Source organism: Vulpes lagopus, chromosome 7 (genome assembly GCF_018345385.1).
Source record: "Vulpes lagopus strain Blue_001 chromosome 7, ASM1834538v1, whole genome shotgun sequence".
Lineage (NCBI taxonomy): Eukaryota > Metazoa > Chordata > Mammalia > Carnivora > Canidae > Vulpes > Vulpes lagopus.
In genome coordinates, this window is record NC_054830.1 from 105,423,618 (window position 1) to 105,446,361 (window position 22,744).

A 22,744-nucleotide genomic window follows, 5' to 3' on the forward strand; every position below is an offset into this window, starting at 1 on the left:
CACACACACACACATACAGAGGCAGAGACACAGGCAGAGAGAAAAGCAGGCTCCACTCAGGGACCCCCATTTGGGACTCGATCCCAGGACTCCAGGATCATGCCCTGGGCCAAAGGCAGGCACTCAACCGCTGAGCCACCCAGGCATCCCAAAATCTACATTTCTTAACACGGAATATAAGACCCTTCATGGTGTGGCCTTTATTTAACTTTCTGTGTTCCTCCTTTCTGCCTCCTGTGGCATCTCAGGCCCCCTCAAGTCCTGTCCTCAGTGCTCCAGCAATTCTGAAATAGTGGCAGAACACTTAACTACACCAGGCTCTAATGCCTCTCTGCCCTTAAATAAAGCTGTTTCCTCCATTTAGAATAACTTGCTTCTCTTTTTTTTTCCCAAATAGTTAATGAAGATTCATCCTTCAAAAGAAGGCCCTGTTATCACTTCCTCTGGGAAGCCTTACCTGATCTCCTTCACACTCAGAGAAGATTAGTTGCCTCTACAATCTCATTTGGTTCCTTGGCCAACTTGGCATCCCCACAGAGATAACTATGCCAAGTGGCATTTACTGTCTCTCCTGAGCATCCTCATGTATTTAATCTTTAACCCCAGCACCCAGCACCATGCTTGAGTATACCTCAATGAATGTTTGTTGAGAGATTGAATGAATAGTTGCATAATCTTAGCCTAGCATTTTCCAAACATTTTTTCAAAGTAGTTGTACCAATTTACTTATACTACTACCAAAAACATAACTGAGTTCCTTGTTCCTCGCATTGTCACCAACCATTGCTATTGTCAAATTTTAAAATTTAAAACATTGTGGTAGGTCTATGGTGATATTATTGTATTTTTAAATAAGTCTTTAATATACTAATAGATATGGTGTTAAGAGAAGCCTCCTCTCCTTCCCCTGACCCTCATATAATTATTAACATTTACTAAAATAGCAAATGCAAAGGCCCTGCAGTTAAACTTATTTAAGAAACAGTAGGAAAACCAGTAATCTGGAGAAAGATATAAAATTGTAGTCAAGATCTTGGAATCAGAACCAGAACTAATCTAATCAGGGGTTCTCGAATTTTGGTGTAAAATGAAAACCCAGTATGTTGTTAAAATTAAACGTTCTTGGGTTGCATTCCCCAGAAATTCTGCTTCAGTAGTTTAGATCTTGGGCCCTAATATGTATATTTAAAAGTAAGTACCTCAAGTGATTCTGATGCTGTCGGTTTTAAGCCCACAGTTTAGAGAGTAATACTTGTTCCTAAATGAGTATAGTATTTCATATTACAATGTAATTTATGAGACTGTTTTGTTTCTTGGAATAATCTCAGCATCTTCCTACTAAAAGGAAAACTGTAAAAGCATCTTAAGTTAGGCAATATACAAAGAAAACCTTGAGTGACATGACCACAGATACAAAATTAATTTACAAATAAGACCAGGATTCAAGTCTTCTGATTACTAGCCCAGGTCACTGTCCACTATATTTAGTTGTCTTCCTCATTCTTTATTATCATCCATAGGCCAGGATGGATGACACACTAGAGTCTGAGCACCACTGTTCTTACTCATTAGATGTGGTAGTGGGATGGTAATCATTATCTTTTATCGCACTTATTTGATAAACGGATTTATTGAGGTATTATTATTCATACTATACAATTCACCAGTTTCAATTGTATAATGCAGTGATTTTAAGTATAATCACGGAGTTGTGCAACCATTACCACAATTAATTTTAGAACATTTCATTACTCCAAAAGAAACCCATTACCTGACAGCAGTCATTTTACATTCTCTCGTTCCCACTGCCTCTGGCAACCACTAATCTACTATATAGATTTGCCTTTTCAAGACCTTTACTATAAATGGAATCATACAATATTTGGCCTTTTGTGACTGGCTTTTCACCTGGGGAGTTTTCAAGATGTAATTATTGTTTTAAAATTATCAGGGTAACAACAGTTTAGAAATAAAGCCGGAAAAATCACCCATAATCCCATTCTAATACATTCAATATCATAATTTTCTTTTTTTTCTCTCTCTCTCTTTCTGCAAGTGCTTTTTTTTTTTTTTTTTTGAAAAAGTTATCCATTTTAGATCAGATTTAATCCATTTTAAATCTGATTGGCCAACAGCTGGAGGACGGCGGCTGCCCCCACCGCATCCTGCTATCCCCGGACGCCCGGCGGCCCAGCCCCGCTGCGCCGCCAAACCGCCGGCTGCCTGGGCCAGCGGCCCCTCCCATCCCCGCCGGCGCTCCGCTGACGTCACCGCTTCTGGCCGCAGACCCCCTCTTTCCTTCCCGGTCGCGATTTCTCTGACAGAGCGCGATGGCGGCGGCCGTGTCTGCAGGGGGACCGGCTACTGTGTCGGGAAAGCAAGAGTTTTATCAGCTTCTGAAGAACTTGATCAATCCAAGCTGTATGGTGCGGAGGCAGGCAGAGGAAATCTATGAAAATATCCCAGGTCTGTGTAAGACTACATTCCTCTTAGATGCTGTCAGAAATAGAAGAGCAGGTTATGAGGTGAGACAAATGGCTGCCGCACTGCTACGACGGCTTTTGTCCTCTGGGTTTGAGGAAGTCTATCCAAATCTGCCTTCTGATGTTCAGAGGGACGTCAAGATTGAACTGATACTGGCTGTTAAGTTAGAAACACATGCTAGCATGAGGAAAAAACTTTGTGATATTTTTGCAGTGCTGGCCAGGAATTTGATAGATGAGGATGGCACTAACCACTGGCCCGAAGGTCTGAAGTTCCTTATCGATTCAATCTACTCTAAAAATGTAGTTCTATGGGAAGTTGCACTTCATGTTTTCTGGCACTTTCCTGGGATCTTTGGGAACCAAGAGCGGCATGATTTGGATATCATCAAACGGTTGTTGGACCAGTGCATTCAGGATCAAGAACATCCAGCAATCAGGACATTATCTGCTAGAGCTGCAGCTGCATTTGTACTTGCTAATGAGAATAATATTGCTCTTTTCAAAGACTTTTCAGACTTGCTTCCCGGAATCTTACAGGCTGTGAGTGACTCATGCTACCAGGATGATGATTCAGTGCTAGAATCCCTTGTTGAGATTGCAGATACTGTACCTAAATACTTGGGTCCTTATTTAGAAGACACTCTGCAGTTGAGTCTGAAGTTATGTGGAGACTCTAGACTTAGTAATCTGCAACGCCAGCTGGCCCTTGAAATAATAGTGACCTTGTCTGAAACTGCAACCCCAATGTTGAAAAAACATACAAATATAATTGCACAGGCAGTTCCTCATATATTAGCAATGATGGTTGATCTACAAGATGATGAGGACTGGGTAAATGCTGATGAGATGGAAGAAGATGATTTTGACAGCAATGCAGTTGCCGCTGAGAGTGCACTAGACAGACTGGCTTGTGGGCTCGGTGGAAAACTTGTTTTACCAATGACTAAGGAGCACATCATGCAGATGCTTCAGAGCCCTGACTGGAAATATCGACATGCTGGATTAATGGCCTTATCTGCCATTGGAGAAGGATGCCATCAGCAAATGGAATCAATTCTAGATGAAACAGTTAACTCTGTTTTGCTTTTTCTTCAGGATCCTCACCCAAGGGTGAGGGCTGCAGCCTGTACTACGCTTGGACAGATGGCTACAGATTTTGCGCCTAACTTCCAAAAGAAATTCCATGAAACAGTGATTGCAGCTCTGTTGCGTACCATGGAAAATCAAGGTAATCAGCGTGTGCAATCACATGCGGCTTCTGCACTTATTATTTTTATAGAAGACTGCCCCAAAGCATTGCTAGTTCTATATTTGGATAGTATGGTGAGAAATCTACATTCTATCTTGGTGATTAAACTTCAAGAGTTGATTCGGAATGGAACTAAATTGGCCTTGGAACAGCTTGTGACAACCATTGCCTCAGTTGCAGATACGATAGAAGAAAAATTTGTTCCATATTATGATATATTTATGCCATCACTAAAGCACATTGTTGAGCTTGCTATTCAAAAGGAACTCAAGCTTCTGAAAGGAAAAACTATTGAGTGCATTAGCCATGTTGGTCTTGCTGTTGGAAAGGAAAAATTTATGCAAGATGCATCAAATGTGATGCAGCTATTGTTGAAGACACAATCAGACTTAAATAATATGGAAGATGATGACCCTCAGACATCTTACATGGTTTCAGCATGGGCCAGAATGTGTAAAATTCTTGGAAGTGATTTTCAGCAGTATCTTCCACTGGTTATTGAGCCTCTCATTAAGACTGCTTCAGCAAAACCTGATGTTGCTCTCTTAGACACACAAGATGTGGAAAATATGAGTGATGATGATGGATGGCAATTTGTAAATCTTGGAGACCAACAAAGTTTTGGAATTAAAACTTCAGGACTTGAAGCAAAAGCAACTGCTTGTCAAATGTTGGTTTACTATGCTAAGGAATTAGGGGAAGGATTTGTGGAATATACAGAACAAGTTGTAAAGCTTATGGTTCCTTTATTGAAATTTTATTTCCATGACAATGTTCGAGTGGCAGCAGCAGAGTCTATGCCTTTTCTCCTGGAATGTGCAAGAATTCGTGGCCCAGAGTATCTTGCACAGATGTGGCAATTCATATGTGATCCTTTAATCAAGGCTATTGGGACTGAACCTGATACAGATGTACTCTCAGAAGTAATGAATTCTTTTGCAAAATCCATTGAAGTAATGGGAGATGGGTGCCTTAATGATGAACACTTGGAAGAACTAGGAGAAATACTGAAAGCAAAACTTGAAGGGCATTTTAAAAACCAAGAATTGAGACAGGTTAAAAGACAGGAAGAAAACTATGACCAACAGGTTGAAATGTCTCTACAAGATGAGGATGAATGTGATGTTTATATTCTGACCAAAGTATCAGATATTTTGCACTCATTATTTAGTACTTATAAGGAAAAGATTTTACCGTGGTTTGAACAGCTGCTTCCATTAATTGTAAATCTAATTTGTTCAAGTAGGCCATGGCCAGACAGACAGTGGGGATTGTGCATTTTTGATGATATTATAGAGCACTGCAGTCCAACCTCATTTAAATATGTAGAATATTTTAGGTGGCCAATGCTACTAAATATGCGAGACAATAACCCTGAAGTCAGACAAGCTGCTGCTTATGGCCTGGGTGTTATGGCACAGTTTGGTGGAGATGATTATCGTTCTTTATGTTCAGAAGCTGTTCCACTGCTGGTAAAAGTTATTAAGTGTGCAAATTCCAAAACCAAAAAAAATGTCATTGCTACAGAGAACTGTATTTCAGCAGTAGGGAAGATTTTGAGGTTTAAGCCTAACTGTGTAAATGTAGATGAAGTTCTTCCACATTGGTTATCATGGCTTCCACTGCATGAGGATAAAGAGGAAGCTATTCAGTCTTTGAGTTTTCTCTGTGACTTAATTGAAAGTAATCATCCAGTTGTACTTGGTCCAAATAATTCCAATCTTCCCAAAATAATCAGTATAATTGCAGAAGGAAAAGTTAATGAGACTATTAACTATGAAGATCCTTGTGCCAAACGCCTAGCTAATGTTGTGCGTCAGGTACAGACTTCTGAAGAATTATGGTTGGAATGCATATCCCAACTTGATGATGAGCAGCAGGAAGCTTTACAGGAGCTGCTAAATTTTGCTTGATGCACTTTAATGTCACTTGACTGTCTTTTACCATAAAAGTAATTCTAAATAACTATTGTGAATGTATTCCATTATAATTGAGAGAACTGTTCTTTCCCTGCCAAACAGTTATATTCCTTTCCTATATGTTTCTCCAGAATTAGTCAGTGTTCTAGCCTGGTGTTCACCTTGCATGTTTTATCTCTTAAACACAGAACTTGGTGATAACCATGCTTCCATTGTCTTAGAATGTTTGTCAACTTTCCCCTAGTTGATGTGAAGTGTATAAATTGTTGCTGCTTGTATGAATTATTGATGCTGGGCAAACAATATACTTGTGTTAAGATGTTATACTGCCTATCACAAGATGCTGAGAGCTTACAAAGATAGGAGAACTTCCAGGACAAATATCTTTGGAATTGTGGATGAAAAATAGTGGCAAGCTTCTTCCTCCTTGATGATACTATCATGGTAATAGGAGGATGCTGAAATTGGGAGAGAGTTTTGAGATATTGCCATGGATGTAGGGAGTCTTCTCTATGTAGTGTGTGAACTTTTTCATATTGTCCTCCTGGGAACAGGGTGAGGCATATTCATATTCTAGTCCCCCAGGTGTCCAGCTGAGAATTAAGAGAACTTTAAAATCTTAGCCTGACTGGTCTCTTATTTTTCAAGTTATTCAGGACTCTTAAGAACTATGTTTACTGAATAGGCTGTCCTGGTACATGTAACATTGGTAGCATGTAACACTATTACTCAGTGTTTACAAATAGTAATCAATATTTGTGGGAGTCTATCATATTATGTGTTTGAGCAGAATATTACATTGTGTATGTATGCCATTTTCCCCATGCAAAGCAGCCCAACAAAAAGAGAAGCCCTGGTTCAAAATGGGGCTTAGATAGATTTCTATTTAGAAGTTCTTAATAGATACTATTGTATTATGAAAATGAAAGGGAAGCAAAATTAATTTTATCTTTAAGCATGAAAAAAAAGCTTTGAGATCATTTAGCAGTAGATGTGCATTTTAAGAAAACTGTTCTATAAATCTAGAGTTAATTTTGTTAATTGGAATGTTGATCTTTAATGTCAAGCTTTTTATATGGAAGAAAAGCTTTCTAGTCAGCAAATCATTGATCCAAAACTTAAGAAGAAATATATGTCATGATTTCCTGAGGTTATTGTGAGTACTGTGTATGTAAAGTATTTAGCAAATATTTAAGACCAAGTAAGTGCTTAATAAATGGTACCTGTTAGTGCTGTTGTTTGTACCGCTACTGTGTTTTTTTATGGTTTAGAATTCCTTTTTCATTAGATTTTCCCTGATTCACTCCCTGCCAGTTAAACAGGCCATCTAGGCTGTTGTGGACTAAATATGAAGTTGAGGTTTTAGCTATGGAATTTATATTTATTGCAATGATTTATTATTAATATGGGGAAAAAAGGAAAGGACATTAAGTATGGTATAGCCTTAATTTTATTTAAGATAGATAAAAGTATACATGAATAAATAGAAAAATCCTACCACGAAGTATTAATAGAAGTTTTCTCTGGATGGTGGGATTAAATGGCAGTTTTCCTTCTAATCTATATTTTCTAATTTACCTACAACCAATGTATTTCTTGTATGACAGTCTTTTTTTTTTTTAAGTTTAAGGACCCAATCTTACTTTTGTAATAGCTAAGATCGCAATCATCTTGGCTTCTCCATGACTTATAGCTGATGTTCTTCAACTCAAACCTATTTATCTTAATATTCTTTCAGAAGCCCTTGATCAAATTTCTAGCAATTCCCTACACTCTTGTGCATGAGGAACTGGAAATCCTGCCAGATGACTTGGAATAAGACATCATAGAGAATTTTTAAGTATGATAGACGTAAATTTGAATTTGGCAAACTACTTTTTCAACCTAAGCATCAGTTATAGTTTCTACATCTGTAAGATAGGCATGATATCTAGGATTGTTGGGAGAATTAAAGGAGATAATCACATAAAGTGCTTGGTGGCACAGGGTTCAATAAATGCAATCTGTATTATATAAAATAGGGTTGGTAGATAAAGATGAGGGGATATTTGCTGGGGGAGGGTAGGTCCAGATTCTTGAGCTTTGTCAAAAGAAATGAGGGATGTCCAGTCAGACACATTTTTTTCTTTGCCTGTTGCTGAAGTTAGACTGGTCCCTGGCTTTGTTCCTGTGAGCTGAGATACATATAAGGCCTCTGAGGAGAGAGAATGCTGTAAATGCCTAATAAATTACAAATGTCTGATGAGAGACGACCTTGAAAACTGGATAATGGATGTGTCTATGGGAGTGTCAATACTCAACTGTTCCCATTTAACTATTTTACCTAATATTGCTATTTAACTTATTGCCCCCCACCAAGCTTTGAAGTTTTGACGTTATCAGTACTTTGAAAGTTCACAATAACCAAAAATTAAGTATCCTGACCATTTGATTAGATAGCTTGTACTTATTTTATTTTAAAGATTTTATTTATTTATGAGAGACACAGAGAGGCAGAGACATAGAGGGAAAAGCAGGCTCCTCACAGGGAGCCCAATGTGGGATTCAATCTCCAGACGCAGGATTACACCTTGAGCCAAAGGCAGAGGCTCAACCACTGAACCACCCAGGAGTCCCAGATAGCTTGTACTTTTAAAATGCTTGGCTTCTAGGACAGTTATTGCAGGTTTCAAGCTAGAACATTCTGTGTAAGTAAAAAGATATGTGCATCTTTCTAAAAGAACATGAGAAAATAGTAATACCTGCTTTATGGAACCATTAGCTCCTTTCTCTCCACTTACTTTAAGCAATATATAAATTAAAGTGAATGATTCCACTTATTAGACATTCTCTCAACAGTAATTTTTAAATGGGTAGTGACGTTTTAAGGCTAACGACTTGACTAAAGCTGTACAACTTAGACTTGAATTATTTGAAGACTGCTTCTAATCCCAAGGATTTTTAATAAGCTTCCATTCCCTTCATTTATTCTTAGCAAATCTCAAGAATCGAGGTGATAATAGGTTTTTAATTTTAACGCATGACATGATTTTACTTAAATAGGAACTCCGGAGACCGGAGTTTTAGAAATTTGAGTTCTACAAATTATCTCGTTCTTTTGCATGTGAACGTAGGATTCAGCTGGTTGAGTCCTTGAACCTCCTCTCTATAAACTTTTGAAAATTCTAGTTTTATATTAAAAATCTGGCAGTCACAAAGGGGACGGTGGATGCAGTGGATATAAAATTTACAACAGGATAGGATTTACATTTTGTGCCTTCTCACCATTCATTTGCCATTAAGGAGAGTTATCTAGCAAGTTCCTTCAGAATTAATCTTAGTTTTCAGGGCTAATTAGGATCTCGCAAAAGAAAGAAGGGCTTGCGGTACACGTTTTTAAAAGCCCTTTTTGGCCTCTGGCAGCGACGAGTACAGCTGCGACCCTCTCCATTCCGTCCTTAACAGTCGTCTACAAACTGATGACATCATTCGGCCGCGCCACCTACCAAGCCTCGGGGCGGGCAGTTGAGCCGAAGCCTGTGCTTTCGCGAAGCCCGGCGGGACGCGAGAGAGTGGGTGGGGCTGTCCTACCACGCATGCGCACCATGGATGGCGACAGGGTCTCTTTATTTGCGTCTTTCCACAGCCTGCCCCAGAGCCCGGGAGTAGCTTGAGGGCCCTCCCCCTTCTCTCCTTGCCCCTCCCCTTCCTCCCCGCCCCCCCCGCCCCCGGCCCAGCGGGACTTCTAACTGACAGTTGCCGCCGGGCCGGGTCCGCGCGCCGCCTCCTCCTGCCCGGGTACCCCGCAGGTAGAGAGGGGCGGGAGAGGGTGTGAGGGAGAGGAGGAGCCCCAGACGCCGCAGCCCAGGCCTGCGGCCCCCTCGGGGGCGGTGAGAGAAGAAGCCCCACTTCCTTTTCGCCCCCTCCCAGCCGTCCCGGAGGGGGTGGGGCGCCGAGGCCTCGGCCGCCTGGCCCTGCGGGGCCTGCGGAGAGCGGGCGGGCGGGCGGGAGGGGCGCGGAGGGGTGAGGCCGAGGAGGGCCTGGCGCGCGCCGCCGCTGGGGGGAGGGGGGGAGGGCACCTCGGCTCTCCTCTTCTCTCCCCCTCCCCCGCGCGCCATGTAACCCCGCCCCGCCGGCCGCGAGCTCAGGACCCCCCCACTCCCCCCCACCCCACCCCCGGCGTAGTGAGCGGAGCGGGCGGCGGAGAGAGAACCCGATGCGGCTGGGGCTGCGCTGCACCACCGTGCCCTGAGGAGGCGGCCCGCGCTCACGCGTCCCCCGCGCCTCGAGCGGCGGCTCCACACCGCCCCACCTGATCCCGCTGGGGCCATGAGCGTGCCCAGGACGCCGGGGCAGATGGAGCCGGCCGGGGAGGAGGAGCGGCCGCCACCCGCGCCCGAGGAAGAGGACGGCGAGGAGGCGATGGCAGCGGCGGTCCCGGCCTCAGGGCCGGCCCAAGGGAGGAGTGCCTCGTCGCGGGAGAATGAGGGCGACCAGGAGGAGGAGGAAGAGGCGATGGTGGTCGGGGGCGGGGGCTGCAAGGAGCAGGAGCTGACCTATGAGCTGCAGCAGGGCTACCGCATCCTGGGCGAGTTCCTGCAGGAGAAGCACCGGGGCCTCACCGCCCCCTTCCTGCAGCCCTTGGGGGGCGTTGCCGCCGGGGAGGAGGAGGTGGCCGAGGGGCCGCGCAGCTGGGGCCGGGGCGGTCGCACCCTCCCGCCGCAGCTCGGGCAGGGCATGTGTCTGCTGAAGATGGAGGAGAAGTTCGCCAGCGGCCTGTATGGGGGCATCACCGACTTCGTGGCGGACTTCAGGTTGATGTTGGAAACGTGCTACCGCCTGCATGGGGTGGACCATTGGATCTCCAAACAGGGCCAGAAGCTGGAGATGATGCTGGAGCAAAAGTTGGCGCTTCTCTCTCGGTAAGTGGGACTGATCCCCGTTGGGACTGATGGAGTGACACAAACTGCCTCGCACGTGTCCGAGGATGGGTTGGGCCAGGGGCCGGGGGCGTAGCTGATAGGTGCTGAGCTGGTGCCCGGGAGCCCGAGGAGGAGGAGCGGCTCTGATTGGGGGCCTTCAGGGCTGTGCTGGAGGTGGACACCCAGATGAAGACCGACCTGAAAGGGATTAGAGCCCTGAGCGCCGAAAAACAGGTCAAGTTTGTAGGTGTAAAGTGATGCCCACGGGAAGAATGACGGGGATAGGATAGGGTAGAGAAAAAGTTTTAGTGGGTTAGGTCACAACTTTTAGACAGTTTTAACATGACATTTAAAAAGTTTCTGGAATGAAATACTGTTAGAAAAATGTGTTTGGCTCATGTAAAAAGGTAGTCGTTTCAAACCACTAAAAAAATGTTTCACTACCTACGTCGGCCGTCGTAAATTTATGGATTGTTTTTAAATGATTAATAATTACTCTGGCGTGTTCCTGATCTTTTCTCCTAGCTTCATGTGAGCAGACTACATTTTGGCCGTAATGGTGGATACATCAACAAAAAATTTTTAAGACGTTTAGACATTTGTGTTTATTCGACCAGAAATCATAGTCAATTCAGGTGGCACTGTGCTCTTGGTATTCTACACCCATATATTCAATTATTTTTCTTAACTGAGAGGAAGTAATGTAACACAGTAAGTACAAAATAAACGTATTTATAATTATATATTTGATGTGACCAAATTGCTTTCTCAAGTGGAAATGCTTCAGGAATAGAAAAATAGAATAGAATAGAAAAATGATTCAATGTTGGAAATGGTAGTTGAAGTGGAATACTAGTTTGATTTTTTTTTTTTTTTTTTAAATGAGCTGAGTGAACTTGAGCAAGTCACTTTACCATTTTGGCTTCAGTTTCTTCTGTAAAATGAGGATAGTACCTCATGGGGTTTACTGTAGGATTAAATGAGGTAATAAATGTAAAGTCAACAGTGTCGATTCCATAGTCTCATGTAAATTATAACCATGACAGTATTAGTAATAGTTGAATAAAGTGAATATTTTCCTCATATCTGAAACCGGGCATTATACCAGTACTTTTATGAATAGCTCCTGAGAACTTGTAGGTTTTTGCTCCTTAATTTATAATGGTAATTTAAAAGTAGTCTAATCTGTCACTGGCTTCCCATATGATGTTTGCAAGACTGTCAGTGACTTCTTTTACTGAAAACACTAGTTAACATCGTGCCTGACTCACTAGAGGGTCTCTATTTAAGGAATCCCTTCTTGAATTCTTTCATAAAGTAGAATTATTCAGTAATAATTATTCACGGGTTTTCTTTTAATATTTTATTTAATGATGTTATATTTGTGGGTTTATTACTCGTCTCCACAGTCATTATAGTTATGACTCCTTTAAAAAATCCATTCACATGTCATTTTTTTAAAGTAGTAAGGTATACTCCAAATTGATGTCACAAGATTTTAGACCTGGAAAGCACCATAGAATTCATCTAGGCCCAGCATCCAGTTTTATAAGTGTGGAAACAGGGATATAGAATGAGAGAAAATGGTTGCTAAGAAGTAGCATATTGGTTTGGATGAATTACAGGTGTTTTCAGAGTCAATGGGTGTATAATAAATACTTCTTGAGTCTTACAAAAAGCAGGGGGATTATTTCTGTTCTTCATAAACTTAATTTCTGAATGCTTAGAATGATTCCTGGTGGCCAATGCTCAGAATACTGTATTCCCATATGATCTAATAGTTAAATCCATACTTAGAAATTAAACTTAAGGGCAGCCCGGGTGGCTCAGCCCTTTAGCACCGCCTTCAGCCTAGGGTGTGATCCTGGAGACCCGGATCCAGTACCAGGCTCTCTGTAGGGAGCCTGCTTCTCCCTCTGCCTGTGTCTCTGCCTCTCTCTCTTTGTGTGTCTCATGAATAAATACATAAAACCTTAAAAAAAAAAAAAGAAATTAAACTTAAAATGTTATGTTGTTTATAAACGTAATAATGTATTTCTGGCATTCTTAATTCAAGAGAGATAAAATTCTTGCAATTTAGTAGCAAAAAAATAATATGATGGTCTCAGATTTAAGTTTTGAGTCCCTTGCTTTTATTGTATTTGATGTATGTAAACATTTTGTAAATAATAGGTTTGCTGGTCCACACTTGTAGATATTAGGAATTCATTTCTTTTTCTGCAAGAGCCTAAAATCTGAGTTATTACTAAATAAATACTTTGAATGGGCATAACTTTGAGAAAAGCATTGTTTATAACTGTTTGGTATGCAATTAAGATACATAGACATTACAGAACAACATTCTATAGACTGGACACATGAGTATGATTTTCAGCAGTTGATTCAGATACTTTATTTGTAAATTATGTGGTGTTTTAGTAATTTAAAAAATTATTTAGATATAATTTTTCTTTTATATTTTTATATATATATTTATATATATTTGTGAAATACTGAATTCTTAGTTTTAGATTATTGTAAAGAGAACTTTACAGCTGTTTCATATACTGCTGAGCTTTTATGAGTATTTTATGAATAAGAAATGAGGTACATTAGAGAAGATGCCACATTATTATCATAGAGCAGCCCAATGGCATTAGTACCCTGGACTGGGGACACAGTGTTTAATTTGAATCTCAGTTCAGTCATTCATACTGTGAAAGTGTTAGGCTAGGTAAGTTAATTGTACAAATATGAGAGTATTTGCCAAAGGTAGACGTTCAAGTCCCTGAGATCAAAAGATAAGTCCCCTGCTCTAAAGTGATTTATAGTGAGTAGGGAAACAGAAACTTAAAAAGATAATGATTCTATAGTGGGCATATGAAAAGGTGCAAGGAGAATTTAAGAGGGAGACCTAAGTCTGAAACATGGGCGTGGCAAATGAGAGGAGGAAATGAAAAGGGGTAAAGAGATTAGGTAAAAGGTTTGGTAAAGAAGTTTATACGTGGGATGCCTGGTGGCTCAGCAATTGAGCCTCTGCCTTCGACTCAGGGCTTGATTCTACAGTTCTGGAATCGAGACCCACATCAGGCTCCTGCAGGGAGTTGGCTTGCTTCTCCCTCTAGCTATGTCTCTGCCTCTGTCTCTGTGTCTCTCATAAATAAATCTTAAAAAAAAAAAAAAAAAAAAAGCTTATATGTGACCTGATTATTAAAGAAGTTGAAGATTGCTGCTGGATATTTTTTAGAGGGCTTGAGGGGGGCAGTCTACTAGAATGCTCAACTACAGTGAATGCAAGCTATGAAACAGTATAGTGTTTCTGGGAATTACAAGTACCTCTCTATGGCTACAGTGTGGTCTCTAGAGTAGTGTTTGCACCACAGCAGGTATACAGGATGATTGAATGATTGAGGTGAGAGAAGAAAATATTACAACTATAGTATAATGTTGTTTTTTAAATTCTTTTTTAAATATCTATTTTTGTTTTGCCTTTCATGTATATAATAGCATTACATGTATAAAAATCTATGAATTCATAAATATAATTTTATATATAAATATAGCAATAAATAACAATATGTTTTATATGTATAATTTGTGATAGAACTAGGACTAAGACAACATAACTATTCTCAAAGTTCTATTTTAGAAGGGATCTCATTCGTTTATTTGAAACAACTGAGAGAAATAGCAGTTAGCATTAGAAATAGGGAGAAATTCATCTGCTAAGTGAAAAAGAATAAAAAATACTTAATAGAAAGTTATGTGCAGATCTGTAGAAACTGTCAAATATGAATAAGAATTTTTGACTCCTCCAAATTTTAAATAATGATATATTTGAAAGCTTTTAAATTTTTAAATATTGTTGAAAGTTTTTATTTATTTAAACACAGGCAGAGGGAGGAACAGGCTGTCTGTGGGGAGCCTGATGTGGGACTTGATCCAGGGCACCCAGTATCATGCCCTGAGCTGAAGGCTGACACCCAACCACTGAGCCACCCAGGCATCCCAAAATATTGTTGAAATCTTTAAGAATATTGCTATGTAGCTAGAAGATGGCTTTTTGTAGTTTTGAAAGGCTATAGCTGTAGAAGAGTTACCACCTGTGACCCTCCAACAGAGCTGAATTTAAATTTTTAATTTTGGCAACTTAAAATAATGTTTTGGCAAAACAAACAAGCAAAGGTAAAAAAAAAGAGACAAACCAAGAAAGAGACTCTTAACTATATAGAACAAACTGATGGTTACTAGAGGGAGAAGTTGGGGGGGGGGGGAATGGGTTAAATAGGTGATGGGGATTAAAAAGTATACTTATGATGAGTACTAAGCAATGTAGAATTGCTGCATCACTGAATTGTACACCTGATATTAGTAGAATACTATATGTTAACTCTACTGGAATTAAAATTTAAAAACTTAAAAAATAATATTTTGGTGAAAGTCACCTGTAATACTTCCTTGTTAAAATTATTTTTGATTTCTGAATTAACTTGCTGTTAAAAAATGGTACATGTAATGGACTTAAATGTTTTCTTAAAATATAGCTAAAGGTTCTTAGTTTTGTGATTGCTTTTTGACAGAATGTTTTTCTTGGGGGTGAGAGTACAACAGCATCATCATAAACCTCAAAAATGTAAAAATACTAGAGGTTCCCAAGTACACAAACTGAAAAATAAATTTTATAGACCAATTTTAATTACTTCCTAGATAAAATTTTGAATTTTGTTGACTTGCTTATTCTCAGTTGAGATCAAATTCCAGAAATTAATTGGGAATTTAGACAGGATATTTCTCTCTCCCTAGTAATCTAACTTCCCTCACCTCTACTGGATTCTGTAATTCTATCTTTTTAATGTAAATCTTTAAAAATTGGGGACCTTTGGTAATAGAACTTGGATTTACCTCGTGTTCAGAACTATAGAATGTTAGACCTTGAAACTCCATGTAGTTCTATTTATTACAGTTGCATTCTAAAAAAATTACTGTGTTATTGAGAGAAGAGTCAGAAAATGTTTAAGTGTACTGATGAAAGGATGAAGGATTTCAATTAATAAGACATTTATTGAGCACCTGTTATGTGTTAGAATTTAGAGAACAGTTCCTGTCCCCAAATGGTTTACTTTTTTTTAAGATTGTATTTATTTATTCATGAGAGACACAGAAAGAGAGAGGCAGAAACATAGGCATAGGGAGAAGCAGGGAGCCTGATGCAGGACTCCATCCCAGGACTCCAGGATCATGCCCTGAGCCAAAGGCAGACACTTAACCACTGAGCCACCCAGGCGTCCCGCCCAAAAGGTTTAAAAGGTGGTACATACACAGTTATAATAAAAGGTTAAATATGTTAAAACTGTGATTCTCTAACCTGTGCCATTGTCAGATCTGGAAGTATGGTACCATTTGCAGAACACTGAGAAATATTGATAAATTATGTTTAATTGTATTATGAGATTTTTTTGTTAGTGAAAGTGATCAAATGGCAAGCTGTTGGATGTGGGGTATGAAGGAAAGGATGATATACAAAGTGAACTTGAGCCCAGGTGATAGTGATGCTAAGGGAACATGAGGCATTCATTTGAAGATACGCAACTGAGAATTATTAGAAGGCTGCAGATAGAATTCAGCAGAGTGACTAGGGTTAGATTAGAGATGTTTAATTAGGAATTAATTTGGGCAGCCCCAGTGGCTCAGCCATTTAGCGCCGCCTTCAGCCCAGGGTGTGATCCTGGAGACCTGGGATCAAGCCCCACATCAGACTCCCTGCATGGAGCCTGCTTCTCCCTCTGCCTGTGTCTCTGCCTCTCTCTCTCTCTCTCTCTCTCTCTCTCTCTCTCTCTCTCTCTCTGTCTCTCGTGAATAAATAAAATAAATAAAATCTTTAAAAAAAAGGAATTAATCTGTGGAAGGATGGTGGTTGAAGAAATGGAATGATTAAAATTGCTGAGGAGGGAATCTAGTAAAAATACAAGAGGACCAAAAACAGAACTTTGTGTGAGGATTGATTGTCTTCAAACTGGAAAGATGAGACATAAGAAGAATGCAATTAAAATCTGTATAACGTATACTAAACGTTGAAATAATTAAGGATAGGCAATTAATAAAACTGAAGTGAGTTCATTCTGGAATAAGTAAAAGGTATTATTGGGAATATTGTAAATTTATAGTCTATTATTTTAGGAGATTTTGTTCCACTTGTTAATTTGAGAATGATTTAGGTTTAGTAGAATAAAAATCTTAATAGATTCAAATATGTTTTGCCTTTATGGCATGTTTCTCATTGTATTGTGTCTTTTTATTTATTATTTTTCCTAAGGAAAAAAACTAGAGCAGGGAAAATTCATGTTTCAGAGAGATTGGATCCCTTTCATAGTTGTAGTTCAACTTTCAAATCATCTCTAGGCTATCTCCATAAAATTAGAGATGCCCATAGCAAATAATAGCTGTTTTCATTTCCAAGGAACTTGCATAGTAATATGAATCTTTGAAATTATTTGAGGCTCTTCTTTTTTTAATTGGGAAAGACTAATAAACCCCAGTGGTAGTATTATCACCATGCTCTTTGTTATATCATCTTCCACTTGGGACCTCGGAGTGTTCCAGAATTAATTGTGCTTAAAAGTTAGTATATTAAGTATGTTCACTTTGAAAAAAAAGACTTAGGAACATGAACAAAGTGTTTATAGTGGTTATTGCTAAGTAGCAAGATTCTGAATATTTTTCATTTTCTTCTTTTAACTTTTCTGTATGTCCTAGATTATCTGTATTAAATATATTACTTTCTGGTTAAAAAAATATTTTATTTAAAGGAAATTAGTATTTACAACTGGAAAAAGTGTGTACGTTAAGAAATCAGATTAAAAATTTGTAACACCAAAGTTGTAAGGTAGTATATACATGTAAAATGTCATAACTGGGTAGTGGAACTGTGGGTGTTTTAAATTTTCCCTTCCATTCCTAATTTTGTTTGTTTATAATGAACATGTATTACTGTTGTTATTTTTGTACTACCATTCAAAATATAAAATATATAGATTTTGTAAGTACACTTTTAAGGAGTTGAAATAGTTAATGATAATTCACCCCAGAATTTTATTTTAAAGCTTTGAGTATAGCCATCTATCTGAAAATATGTTCACAAAAATAACTTCTCCGATAGCTCTTTTATATCTCTTTAAATGTCTTAGCATATCTGGAAATATATACTTCCAAGTGAATTCAGGGGCTTTTCTCATGTTTGTTCTAAAAATAAGAACAGAGTCCACTTCATTTGCATTGAAAGAGAAGAACAGGTCATCTGAAAAACTTACAACATAGAAATGTTTTCTCATGGAAACAATTAGCCTATAAGCTTAAGTTTTTATTTTTGTTTTATTTTTTTTTAAGATTTTATTTATTCGAGAGAGAGAGGGGGAGAGAGGGAGAGAGAAAGCACAAGCAAGGGGAATAGCAGAGGGAAAAGGAGAAGCAGTCTCCCGCTGAGCAGGGAGCCAGGTGTGGGGCTCTATCTCAGGACCCTGGTCTTATATCATGACCTAAGGCAAAGGCAAATGTTTAACTGACTGAGCCACCCAGGTGCCCCTAAGCTTAATTTTTAAAAATCTGAATTAATATAATTGGAAGGTAAAAATGTTAGAATATAATCAATAAAATTGAAGATATATTTTATGTTTGTCTTAAATACTTGTACTTGAGGAAAAGTAGGTTTAAATTTAGACCCTTCCTAGAGATAAACTCATTTCTCAACTTACTCACTTCTCTGATGCTACCTTATTTGCAGGTCTTTCCTAAGCATCCTAGTGGATGCAACTGGAGGTATTATGCTGAATGAAATAAGTCAACCAGAGAAAGACACTTATCGTATGGTTTCACTCATGTGGAATACAAGAAACAGGGCAGAGGATCATAGGGTCAGAGAGGAAAAACTGAATGGGAAGTCATCAGAAAGGGAGAAAAACCATGAGAGACTCTTGACTCTCATAGACTTGCATTGACTAGTAGGAAACAGAGTGTTGCTGGAAGGGAAGTGGGTAAGGGGTGGGATAATTTGGTGATGTGCATAATGGGAGACCCATGAAGTGATGAGCATGGGTGTTATAAACAACTGATGAATTATTGAGCACTACATCTGAAACTAAGTATGTACTATATATTGGCCAGTTGAATTTAAATTTAAAAAAAAGTGTTCCTCTCCCTAGTCATTATCTATCCTCCTTAACTTTGTTTTCCTTCCTATGAAGGAAGCATTTATTGCAATGTAGCATTATTTTTTTTTTTTTGAGAAAAAAAAAAAAAGATACAAATAAAACTTAAAAACAGCTTTAGGGAAATGAACAATTTAAACCAGAAAGAGAAAAGCACTAGTACAACTGTCAGTGTTCTCACAAACTGTGAAACTACGCCAGGGATTAGCAAAGCTGGAGAAAAAAAAAAAAAAAAGGCAAGAAATCAACTCGGTTCAAGTATCGCTCTGAGCTTTCCCCAACTCTCCCCGAGAACAGTAAAGAGCCTCCCTAAGCGCTGCTCCAGGCAGCTTCTTGTCTCTCTTTGACAATCGAGTGTTTCCCCCGACGGGGTGCACCGTTCCTGGAGGTACTGCAATACCAGGTCGATGCGCGGAGTGGACGGAGCAAGCTCCTATTCCATCTCCCTGCTCCAAAAATCCATTTTAATATATTGTCCTCGGATAGAGGACGTATCAGATATTATTAAACTGATAAGAACAGATACTACACTTGATCTTAGCCAAAAGGCCGAGAAGCGATGCAATGTAGCATTAAAATAGGATTTAATTACGTATATTTTTTAAAAAATTTTTTTAATTTAAATTCAATTTAGTTAACATTATAGTTTATTATTAGTTTCAGGAGTAATTACCTGTACCTTTTTCTCCTCTCTTGCTAGAGTGTAAAATCTATGAGGGCAGGGACTTTTTCTGCTTTGGTTTGTTGCTGTTTGACTTCTATAAATGTTGGCTTGCAGTTAAGCAGTACATGGTTATAAGTCCTAAAGGTCATTTTCAAAGGTATTGGGGGCATATCCCTCAAAAGGTGTTTCCTAGATCCCCAACATAAAATGGTGTTAAAAAGCAGATTTCCTAGCTGCAGAATAGCATATTTAAATCTGTTAACTGAGATTCTCAGAGTGGAGATAAGGAAATCTACCTTTTTAATAAGCTCCCTGAATGACTTTTATGCACAATGAAGTTTGAGGACTGTTACTTCAGGATATAGTAACACTGTGTCATGTTTGACTTCTCAGAATTTAGAGTTTTGGTTGAAGTATTTACTACTGCCTTTACCCTTGTCAGCCCTTATTTGCATTGCAGTTTGAATTATAGTTGGAATGAAGGGGAGGCAGGAGAGAAGTGAGAGGAGAATCCTATACTCATGTTTTCATGTGGAATAGTGTTTGCAGAAATAACTGGTAAAAAGTGAGTGTGTTGGGGATGGGGTGAGGAGACGATACTTGGTATTTGTATTATTCCTCTGAAAAAAAACTGAGAGACCTTGAAAGTCATGTTTGTCACAAATTATTACACAGAAAAATTTCTGATTTTAGATTTTTTCACATTGTGTTAAAACCTTTTATTAGAATATTTCTAATATACATGAAAGCAAAACAGAATGTTTGAACCCCTACATGCCTATTACTCAGTCCCCTATAGTATTTATTCATGGCTGGTTCTGCCCCATCCATACCTTTTGTATACCTCCTTTCTGTATTGTTTTGAAGCAGATCATTGACAACAGATTATTCTGTAAATGCTTCAGTTTGTAACTTTTTGATTTAAAATGTAACTATAGTACCATAATAAACCAAAAAAAATTTCCTAATAGCAAAAATCACATTTCCAGTTTTTTCAAAAATTGTAATTTTTAAATTTTTATATTGTTTCAACATGATTCAAACGGAAGTCCACACATTTGTGATCGGTTTGTATGTCTCTTTATAGATTTCTCTTTCTTCCTTCTCTCTCTTATTTCTCCCCTACTCTTCCCCTTCATTCTTGCATTGGTTTTGTTGAAGAAACCAGGTTATTTGGAGTCTAGTTTTGGATTTTGCTGATAGCATTCCATTCTTTTGTTCTCTGTATTTCCTATAAATAGGTAGCTGGTTCTGGAAGCTCCATCAAATTTAGAATCAAATTTTTTTTTTTTTTGAGGCAAGGGTCAAGATTAGTTCCTGAGCTTATGATGAATTTATCAGTTTCTAGTTTTGCCTTCTAAATCAGTTATGAATTTTTAGGGGAATCCTGGGTGCCTCAGCGGTTTGGTGCCTGCCTTCAGGCGAGGCTGTGATCCTGGAGTCCCAGGATCAAGTCCCACATCGGGCTCCCTGCATGGAGCCTGCTTCTCCCTCTGCCTGTGTTTCTGCCTCTCCCTCTCTCTCTCTCGCTCTGTGTGTCTCTCATGAATGAATAAATCTTTTTAAAAAATTATGAATTTTTAGATTTAGCATGATGGCATAATGTAATTTGGCTGACTCTGCTAAAGGAGTATTATGAGTAGTGATTTTATGAGGTTTTTGGAGTTTTTTCTTCATGTTTAAAATTAATCTATTGAACTTTATATGACAAGTAGTTTTTTCTCAGTTTCTTCCTCTAGTGGAGTTTAGAACATGAAAGTAATTTCAAGAGCAAGCTACTTTATATATAATCTGAGAAAATTTTTAACTTAGAATCATATTAAAACATTAATTCTAGGAGTAATTCCTTTTACTACATTGGGTTAATATTATCATGTTATGTTACTATAAAATAACATCAATATTTTTAAAAGTCTGAGGTTAAAGACTATGGGTTTTATTCTCATCTGTTTGTATCCATTAAAATTTGTTTGTATGATCTTATATATCACCTTTGGACATGAATACTATTCTTTGTGTTTCTTATGTTATTTTTGGGAGCAGTGGAAAGAGATCAAAGGTTAGCTATTGTAGCGTTGCTCTGCACTATATCAGGTAAAGTATTATATTAATTGACCTCATAGCCTTTTGGCTGATTTTTAAATTTTGTGTTTCTCTTTTGTTGTTCAGTATGAGTTCCAAGCCTTTATAAAATGTGAACTTTTTAACCGGAGTTCTACACACCCCCATCCCTCTATACAGTACGCAGAAGAGTGTGTGTATTTGTGTGTATATTTAAATTTTTCTAGGGAGAGAATGCAAAAAAAAAAAAAAAAAACTTTATTAGGTCAGCAGAGTCGCATAGACCAAGAAAGATTAAGAAGGATAGGTTTAAACCACAAAATTAGTATTTAAACCACAAAATTAGTAAGTATCCAGTAAGTTGTAATAATGTTTGGTTAAAATGGAAAAAAATTCCAGTTAACTAAATGAAGGAAAAATTAGGCTTTTAACAGAAATAATACCCAAGTATTTACCCGAAGGTAAATATGTTTACATTATGCCCACATTTATACTATTAAGTGTTTAAAGAGACTTGTATAACTCTGACCTTTGAGTAATGTTTTACTTTGCAGTTGAGTTAGAGGAAGAATGTCTTTAAAATAGTTTTCTTGATATTCTAGAATTTAGTGATAGTGAATGTATGACTTACTATACTAGAGATGTCATACCTTTGTGAGTAAAGTGAATTTACTTCTGGTTTTGCCACCGACACTTGTACTGAATTAGATATTGGTTTTCTCTAGAATTCCATTTATAGTCATTGACAATTAACTTTATCAAATTCAGAACAATTTCAAAACATCTAGAGTACCTTTTTTTAATTAGAAGTCTCTTTTTCCTATTCCTAATTATTATTTGAAACTCAGTTCAGATCTTAACACCTCCCCAAAGCCTGATACAGAATTAATTGCTCTTTCCCCTGTACTTTATGATTCTTCGTTTTGCATCTGCTTATATATAGCATGTAAGAAAATTGTTAGGGATATATCTGGCTCTCTATCTTATTGTACTCTCCAAGAGATCAGGGAATATGTTTTATTCACCATTGCATCTTCAGAGTCTAAGGCATATATAATAGTTGTTTGGTAGTTCTTAAATTAATGAAATAGATGAGCATATGGAAAAAAAAAGATCAAATGAAATATTCTGTTACATGAAGTCAAAATTCCTGCTTGTTCTTAAAGACTCAGCACAGTTGTCATCTCAAGAAAACTTCTTTGCCCATCTCTTCCTCTCTCTTCTTTTCAGCATGGGGTAGGTGTACTTCTCTGTTCTTACAGGGTATACCTTTTGGATTCATAT

The 22,744-nt window shown here is 38.5% G+C and overlaps 2 protein-coding genes and 1 non-coding gene across 5 annotated transcripts in view; 2 read left to right on the forward strand and 1 right to left on the reverse strand.

The window, feature by feature from the left end:
- The first annotated feature begins 2,294 nt into the window (after nucleotides 1-2,294).
- RANBP6 (RAN binding protein 6) lies at nucleotides 2,295-7,906 on the forward strand. 2 transcript variants are annotated; one of them, XM_041764168.1, is made up of 2 exons: nucleotides 2,295-2,466; nucleotides 3,582-3,796. In XM_041764168.1, exons 1-2 carry the CDS (start codon nucleotides 2,331-2,333, stop codon nucleotides 3,650-3,652), a joined length of 207 nt encoding a protein of 68 aa, XP_041620102.1. In that variant the 5' UTR covers nucleotides 2,295-2,330; the 3' UTR covers nucleotides 3,653-3,796. The 2 variants fall into 2 exon arrangements, with proteins under 2 accessions (XP_041620102.1, XP_041620101.1); XM_041764167.1 differs by having other exon boundaries at nucleotides 2,295-7,906.
- Nucleotides 7,907-9,366: 1,460 nt separating this feature from the next.
- Nucleotides 9,367-22,744, forward strand: part of KIAA2026 (KIAA2026 ortholog) — a 116,363-nt gene continuing 102,985 nt past the window's right edge. The window contains exons 1-2 of one of the 2 annotated variants that reach the window (XM_041761568.1): nucleotides 9,367-9,442; nucleotides 9,819-10,555. In XM_041761568.1, the coding sequence (XP_041617502.1) occupies nucleotides 9,963-10,555 (593 nt within the window). In that variant the 5' untranslated portion in view covers nucleotides 9,367-9,442; nucleotides 9,819-9,962. Of the gene's footprint in view, nucleotides 10,556-22,744 lie in introns of both variants that reach the window. The other variant, XM_041761569.1, reaches the window with a different exon arrangement.
- Nucleotides 19,102-19,296, reverse strand: LOC121496396. Its single transcript, XR_005989216.1, has one exon. It is a non-coding gene; the product is annotated as a U2 spliceosomal RNA (small nuclear RNA).

Bases quoted from the DNA above. Each gene is read 5' to 3' on its own strand.
- RANBP6 (XM_041764167.1), top strand. From the start codon at position 2,331: ATGGCGGCGGCCGTGTCTGCAGGGGGACCGGCTACTGTGTCGGGAAAG.